Consider the following 8,214-nt stretch of genomic DNA (forward strand, 5'->3'; position numbering starts at 1 on the left):
CTTTGTTCTTTGTTTGGTGTGTGAATCTCTGTTCACACGTTCACAGTGCTTGGCCGTTCATCACCATGCCTCCTGCTTACTCTCTTGTTTGCTGAGATCTCGTGTGTTCACTGACTGAGCTGGCCTTTGTATTTCCCTGGCATTATGTTCAGAATGTGCTCTTTAATTCTTCAGCCTCGGTTCACTGTCTCCTCTAGCACTGCTGCTATTAGCTCCCAGCAAAAGAAGCAACTGTGTGTGTGTGTGTGTGTGTGTGTGTGTGTGTGAGAGAGAGAAAGAGAGAGGAAATAGTCTTTATCTAAAGAATGTATCTTCCCTGTATCTTTAGTGCTGGTGTCTTCCATACTGCTGGAGAGTGTGAGGGGGCTGGGTTAGTGTTGGCTAGCTGAGTGCTGATTAACTGAAGAGCTGGAAGGGCAGGGATCAGGACTAGATCTCTGTTGCGGTGATCTCCTCAAAGTGGATATTGTTACTGTGCAGCTGTAATTCCTCTAAGTCCCGGTTCTCCAGTTCTAGACTCAGTTCCCTCATAACACGCTCCAAGTCGCGATTCCTTCGGTACATCTGGATATAGTTCTGCTGCAGCTGTTTCTGGTAACGGATCACCTTCTCTTTCTCCTCCTGCCAGATCCTCCGTTCCTCCTCAAACGCCTCCTGCTGCTCTTCGCTCCGCCTCCTCTCCAGCATCAGCTCTGCCCTCAGGCGCTCCACCTGTTGGCGAACGGCGTGCAGTGCGTCTGCGTTTTGGCGCTGAGCTTTCGCCTCGTCGCTCTCGTACACCAACTGCTGCTCCTCCACTCCATCCCCAAGCACCAAGCACTGCACGCCTCCGCTGCCACGCCCCGTCGGCAGGGGAAGGGTCATACTCTGGCCTTTTATGCATTGGGCGTGTCCGTGGGCGTGGCCCTGGGAATGGGAAGGGGCCGCCAAGGCATCTCTGAGCCGGATGGACTCCTCTTCCAGTCGGGCTAGTTTCTCGCGGAGTAGCTCCGCTTCGCTCTTTCGACGTTGCAGTTCGTTCTCACACACTTCCAGCTCGAGGGTACGCGTGCGTGCGGCCGCGTGCGCCTCCTGCGACCGAGCCTGACTGGCCTGCAGCTCGCCACGTGCCTCACGCAGCTGCGCCTTCAACGCAACAATTTCTGCAGCCTTCTGCCCCAAATCAGACTGTACATCTTTCAGCTGTTGCTTCAGGAGAGATATCTCTCCCGACTTCTGACACACCTAAAACACAGAGAGAGAAAGAGAGAGACAGAGAGAGAGAGAAGGAGAGGAAGAGAGAGAGAGAGAGAGAGAAGGAGAGGAAGAGAAGGGGCAGACAGAGATGAAAAGAGATATATAGAGAGGTTATATTATTCTCATCCGGTGTGTCTCCTTTGTGCTGACCGAGCATCACCATTTCCTTTAAAGAAAAAATGCTACGAATGCTTCGATTCCGCGGATTATATCCCTCTGATTCGTTCAAACAGACAGTGGCATGCTCCAGGTATATGTGACATTATCCAATCAATGCTCACCTCCCACTTAGTTTCCTCAAGTCTTGGGCCAAGTTGGGTCTGTTCGCGTTCGATGGAGGCACATTTCCGCTCCAGCGTTTCTCTCTCTTGCAGCAGCGCCGAAAAATCCTCCTGCAGTTTCTTTTTTTCCTGCTGCAGCTGGAAGACTTGGAGCTGAAGGACCTGCTGGGCACGCTGGGCTTTCTGAGAAGCCTGACGCATCTTACTGGAGCAATTCTGCCTCAAATCTTTCATTTCCTGTTCACAGCGCCTCTGTTTCTCCTCATATACCTACACATACACATATTACACACACAGACACAAACACACTCTTTAACTCTAGTGTGTTTACTATAATGAACATGATAAATGCTGCCTCTCCAGCTGTGTTTTTTGTGAGTGTTCGGTGTGTATGAAATGTATCTGTATGCATTTTGCGTGTGTGTATGTGTGTGTATGGTGTCTCTTTGAGTATTTAGAGTATGTGGTGTCTCTTAACATATATAGTGTCACTTAACATATATAGTGTCTTGGTGTCTTTGTGAGTGCTTAGTGACTCTCTGTGTTTACCATACAGTATTTCTCTCTATATAGTTTTAGAGTTTAGTCTCTGACCTGGCAGATGGCAGCCTCATTCTCGTCCAGGTTCTCTCGGAGCTGCTGCAGCTCCAGGTCCCTCTCCCTCAGTTTCTCCTCAAGATCTCGAATCACGCCCTCGTATCCTTCCCCGGGGGCGGGAGAACGTCCACATGACCCGCTGTCCGACAGAGGCTGGCCACGCCCGCTCAGAGATCCCGTGCTCTTACTGGAGGAGGAGCGGCCGCTGTCTGAGTTGGAGTGCCCGTGCGTGGATCGGGCTTGCTCCAAGTGGCCAGCAGGGACATCTCCGTGAACCAAGCTGTAGTTGGTGCTGCTGTAAGTTGGCAGGCTGGAGAGAGAGTTCCTCCCTGAATCTGACAAGGTACAGGATTGGCTACAGGATTGGCTGCCGCGGGCGTTACGCCCACCACTGTAGGAGTTGCGTTTCTCATTGGCTGGCAGGATGAGGTTAAGGCTGCCCTGACTCTCTGAGAGACCGCCCCCTGGACGTGGGGAGAGGTACTGCACAGAGTTACGGTTCTTATTCACCACTGGTTTGAATGCCGTGGGCCGGATCAATGTCTTCTCCATGTTCTGTGGAAAAGGAAATAAATAACACGTGAGCAGACTTAGTGAGCAGCGCAAATGATGTCTGGCTGTGATTGAGTGTGCTGTGACTGACATGTTCCAGTGAATTATTCAGATTCAAACACTGAATTTTGAATGATTTATTGAACTTATACTTGAGTCAGGCTTAAAATTTCTTCTCTGATCAATAGGTTAGCTGAAAAAGCAGATCCAGTCAGTCCTTCAACAAAATAGTAGTCAAATATCCTGTTTCCTCTCTTGTGTCTATGTGTGTATGTGTGTGTGTGTGTGATGACAGAATAGAGGAGCTTCAGTGTTAAATGAAGACCAAAGACTGTTTCTTCTCCCTCACCTTTTCTAGTCTTCCCGACACAGGGATGAGTTTGGGTGGAGGGCCGCTGATGTTCCCATTCAAAGAGCGATTTTCCAGGCCCTCCTCTGAATCGCTGCATGGGCTACACGCGGTCACACAGTTGTCATTCCAGTCCCCAGACAGCTCTTCGCCAGCATAGCCATAGTTACCGTTTCCGTGAATAAGGGGGCCAACGTGTGTTTTGTTGAGGAGTTGCTCCTGAGAGCTGGAGCTGCGCAGAGTTCCCTCCTGCGCTCGGAAACAGCTGCTCGAACCTGTCATCACCTTACGGCTCCTAGCTCCAACCTCGCTGGCCGCACGGCAGAGCTGCTCCTGGTGGCTACGTCCAGAGATCAGGCTGCTGACGGAGCCCATGGTCTCCGCCGTGCCGTCGGGGGAGCGAGAGACGGAGCAGCACTGCTCAACCTCTATACCGGATTTGCCTGGGTGATTAGTGGGCACGGGCAGGGCCTGAACCAAAGCCATGTCCACCGTACACCCAACCCACACAACCTGCAGAGAAGGAGAGAGAACGATTTTTTCTTAATGATTCCTCAGAGAAAAAGAAGCCTAAATAAAACAGAGCAAAACTACGTTAAATACAGCTAAGCTATGCCCCACATTAAATCAGACCCATCTCTCATTATGGACTATGCCCTGTGTACACCCCGACGCGACACCAAACCCGCCAATGGTCAATACAAGTGATAGCAGAAGAAGAAGAGGAAAAAAGAGAAAGAAACACCTGAGAATGAGACGGTGAGGTTTTCGCTCTGTTCATGGCAGAACAAGCACGCGATCACTTCTTTTTTCACATATCATAATCATACATTAAGCATTCTCTTTCTTTTCTTTTTTTAACCTCTCTTACTTTTGTACCATTCTCTGTTGTCACTGGAATTTGGTGGACATTCTTTCACAAGAAATTTCACACTGCTTCACCTTTATCTTGTCCTGCTCTCTTACAGGGCTGTCACTGGATTGTAGATAATTGCCTGTGAGGACCTGTCTTCTTCCGCAACAAAACTGGCTCATGCAACACCCTAACCACAGCACTTGTGTCAAGTTCACCAGCGCACTCTGTTAACTTTGCTGGTTTTAGCTCTGCCTAGGTTCCACACACACACATCCACAAAATCACATCCTTCACTATTTGGTCTAGTTCAGTAATTGGCCATAGAAGTGGTTTGCCATTGTTCTAATGCCAAGATGTGTGTAATCTGGGAGATGTGTGAGAATGGAGCCTGAATCTGAATCTGACCGTTCAGACACTTCCCAGACCCTCCCAATCAGACGCACAAATGCATGCTACATGATCACTGTCGCTATAGGTGCCCCCAAGAGGGCAACCAGGTCCAGCCAAGAGTCCAACGTCCAGCCAATGTGGGAAAATGTGGGCTCTTTTTAGTCACCTCTTATGAATCTTTTCAGTCACCCCTCCATGACACACAATCACCCACACACACACACACACTCAGACACACACAGGTCCCTGCCAACCTCTTAAAGTGAGGAATAATAGGATTAGCGACTAGACCCGCCAAACTTTGTGTAAGTCCCAAATGCCCATTAGACTCAGGGTAATTAATTTGAATCTAGTAAGAGATTCTAGTGTTTCAGTAAAGGTTCCTACTTAAGGTTTGATGTTTTTAAAAGTGTCCTAATGAAACAAATGCATAAAATCATGTCTCGTCAGTATACTGATGAGTGGCCGTTACCCAGAATGCATTTGAGGTACTCTCAGTGGCAGTGGGATGTGGACGTTAGAATATTCTATCGAGCAAAGAGAGAAGAAACATTTGTAGACCGCAAAAAGGAAAGAGTAAAAACAAACAAAACAAATGAAAGTGAAGAGGAAGTAGATGACACTCAATTGTGTTTAACTTCCTTTATCTAAAGTGTACTACTGAAACCCTCCAATTAGAACAGACACTACTGAGAATCTCTGATATGTTTACTGGACTTTGGAATTGCTCCTCAGTGAGCTTCATATGAAGAGTCTCCTCTGACCTCTTCCATGCCCAGATTGACCCTTATCTGCCCCTCTGACCTTCATCATAACCCTCTGACACTGTGCCCTGACCCCCACCCCCAATCTTCCAACCCTATTTTGGCTCCCGCCCCTCAAAGTCGCAAATCCGCAAAATCTCATTCCACTCTGAAGTTCTCCTCTGCTTGAAAGTGATTATTGAAATAGACGCCCCCTTTCCTGAAGCGCACCCCCCCACACACACTCTTTTTCTCTCTTTCTTCACCTTATCCTCTCCACATACACCCTTTCTACCCACCCCCCATTACCTCCTTCAGAGCAAGACACATAGTGGGTGAAGGAAACCCTTTCTCCTTCTCTTTTCAACTGCCTGTTACCCCTGTGGGGCTGTAACTCCCTGTTTCACTCGTTCTACATAAGCCTGTTTCTCTGTTTTTCTCTTTTCTCATTAGGCTGGTGAGAAATCTGCGTCCATCCGCTAATCAGATCTGGAGTTAGAGCTTCTTCTTACTGGGCTGTGAAATCTTGTTATGATAAATCTTAACATGCACACTGCAGTGGTCGGAAGAGATTAGCAGTAGAACATAGAATTTTCTGGAATGTCTGAGCAGAGTCTGGGGAAGAGAGAAATCCCAACTGTTTTAATCAATTTAGCCTCACACTGCCGCCAGCACTTCTGCTCAGACTCACATCCGGATCAAATGCTGTCTCCACGGAGATGATTACATCACAGTGAATGACCCCAAACACAGCCACATGCACAAACTTTTCCCACTTTAGTCATCACAGGGTTTTTGAGCTAACGATAAAGAGTCTCTTTCTCTCACTCTCTCTCTCTCTCTCTCTCTCTCTCTCTCATACACACACACACACACACACACACACACACAGAGCCTCTCAGTCACTATCTGTCAACTCAATCATGGTTTTACATCACACACATGCTTTCTGAGATTCAGCCATGCTCTGCAGAAAGCTGAGGAACAGTACCTGTCAGTTATTAATACGGCAGGGTTTTTCCCAGGCTGCACTGTCTCATGGATGCAGAGGTTGTTGTCTATCACAGGACACATGCCAATCTAACAATGTACCAAAGTTGAGACAAATGCACTAAGATAACAGCCCATATAAAAAACACCTGCCTGTTCCCCTATACACAGAGACACACATGCAACTCAACAGCCTTATACTTCAGACACAAACTGCATTTAGTGTATTTAGTATTTAATTTGGATCAGCAGGAGAAGCAAAGTGAAATCTCAACAAATGATGACGTCAATATTCAAAAACTGTCAGTAAAACTGTTTAACCAACAGTGAGGCTCTTCATCACAGCCCAGGTGGATCTGTAGCACCATACCAACTTCTTACCACTTTTTAACCACATACAAACACACACACACACACACACACACACACACACACGCGCACGCACACACACATGCCGCTGTCCTGTATAGGAATAGCTGAAACATACTGAAGATAGAGTTACAAAGAGAGGTGTGGGTTGAAGGTTGAGGTCATAGGTTGACTCTCTGGGGCTTCTTTTCACCTGCTGCTGGGCATTTAAGTATCTGCTTGTCAACTGGATCCATGTATGTCCACAGCGCTTTAGCCAGTCGGCCCATTTTAAATGCACTTTGAAGCCCAGTTTAACTGTGCTTACTAAAGGCTTTTCTGTGTGTGTGTGTTTGAGACGCTGAATCAGAGCAGCAGAGTGCGAGAGGAAGTGGATCAGCTCTGCAAAAACGTCTGTCTCGGCAAAAACGCTACAGCCACAATTTTCCAACCGCTAATGCTTATTTACCAAAGTCCCGCGGTCAGACACGTAAAAATCATATGAACACTGGCCTGCTACCATTCCTCACCGACTCCACCACACTACACACACACACACACACAGACACACACACACACACACACAAAAACCCCGAAGATGTGTGGATAAGAGCAAGAGAGGAGTGGAATGGGATGGAGATGACACTGTCACATATCCACCACAGTCAAAGAGACAGTCAAGAAAAAAAGAAGCTCATTTCTCATTGCAAACAAAACCAATGGTTCTGATAATGACATTTTCAGGTTTTTACAAAAATCCGCTACACACTTGAAGGGCACTAGACGCTAGAAGAGCAGCAGTAACACTTCTGTGACAGGATGATGCTCTGATGTTTTAAGGCTGCTTTAGTGAACTCACAGAACTGGCAACTTTCCAGCGGGTACCTAACTGCACTGATAAGATGTGTGAGAGAGGAATTCTCTCCCTCTCTCTCTGTCTCCCTCTCTCTTGTCTTTCTCTCTCTCTCCCTCCCCTCTTTCTCTCTCTCTCTCTCTCTCTCTCTCTCACACACATACGCACACACACACGCACGCACACCTTTAGAATAAAAAAGAGAGAGAGAGAGAAATACCCAGTGGCTCCAGCAGTGGTTTGGCATTTCTGAAAAAAAAAAAACCTTTTAAGATTATAAGTGGTGCATTGAGGCAAAGGGGAATGAGCACCTTCACACTTTTACCTCAGAGCAAAACTTTTCAAAACATGTAATTTCTCTCACATGCATACATGCACACAGGACTTTGTTGCTGTTTGCTGCATCTGTCTAACCATCCATTTTGGGGTTCCATTTAAACTGACAGACAAGCTTCCACTGTCCAACGTCACGGAGGACGAGAAATTAATTAAATTAAATTTTAAAATGATGTGTCTGTTTCAACTGAATGATTTAGTAAGACTTTAACCTCAGTTTTCCTCTCCTTTAGTGTGAGTGAACTGATGCCATCTGTTTCATACGAGGAAAAAAAATCAGGCAAATTCCACACTGTCTATTACATAAGCAGCCTCAGTTCAACTCTGACTGAACACACCATCCATCTAACCACAGACACAGACACACACACACACAGACAGACAGACAGACACACGGTCACAGGCAAACACACACCAGCATTAGAAAATCAGAAACACATACTGGACATTCAATCACTTCATACCCTTCTGAGACACACACACACACACACACACACACACACAGAGAGAGAGAGAGAGAGAAATGCCTCTCTTGTTCTGCCTCACAGAGGGAGGAAAGCAAGAGGTGTGATAGTGTGAATAAATTGAAGTGCCCCCACCATCCCCCAAAACACACACATACACACACACACACACACACACAATGGGAGAGAGCAGTAGAATTTTATCCAAACAGAGACTGG

General features: G+C 47.0%; 1 protein-coding gene across 1 annotated transcript in view; it reads right to left on the reverse strand.

Annotated features, from left to right (window-relative positions):
• Nucleotides 1-367: 367 nt before the first annotated feature.
• lzts2a (leucine zipper, putative tumor suppressor 2a) overlaps nucleotides 368-8,214 on the reverse strand; it is a 9,175-nt gene continuing 1,328 nt past the window's right edge. The window contains exons 2-5 of the mRNA XM_030772614.1: nucleotides 3,016-3,528; nucleotides 2,112-2,669; nucleotides 1,518-1,787; nucleotides 368-1,224 (exon numbers count right to left, since the gene is read on the reverse strand). Coding sequence (XP_030628474.1) covers nucleotides 430-1,224; nucleotides 1,518-1,787; nucleotides 2,112-2,669; nucleotides 3,016-3,501 — 2,109 coding nt within the window. The 5' untranslated portion in view covers nucleotides 3,502-3,528 and the 3' untranslated portion in view covers nucleotides 368-429. The remainder of the gene's footprint in view (nucleotides 1,225-1,517; nucleotides 1,788-2,111; nucleotides 2,670-3,015; nucleotides 3,529-8,214) is intronic.

The sequence above is a fragment of the Chanos chanos genome, chromosome 4 (assembly GCF_902362185.1).
Source record: "Chanos chanos chromosome 4, fChaCha1.1, whole genome shotgun sequence".
In the NCBI taxonomy this organism is placed as follows: Eukaryota; Metazoa; Chordata; class Actinopteri; order Gonorynchiformes; family Chanidae; genus Chanos; species Chanos chanos.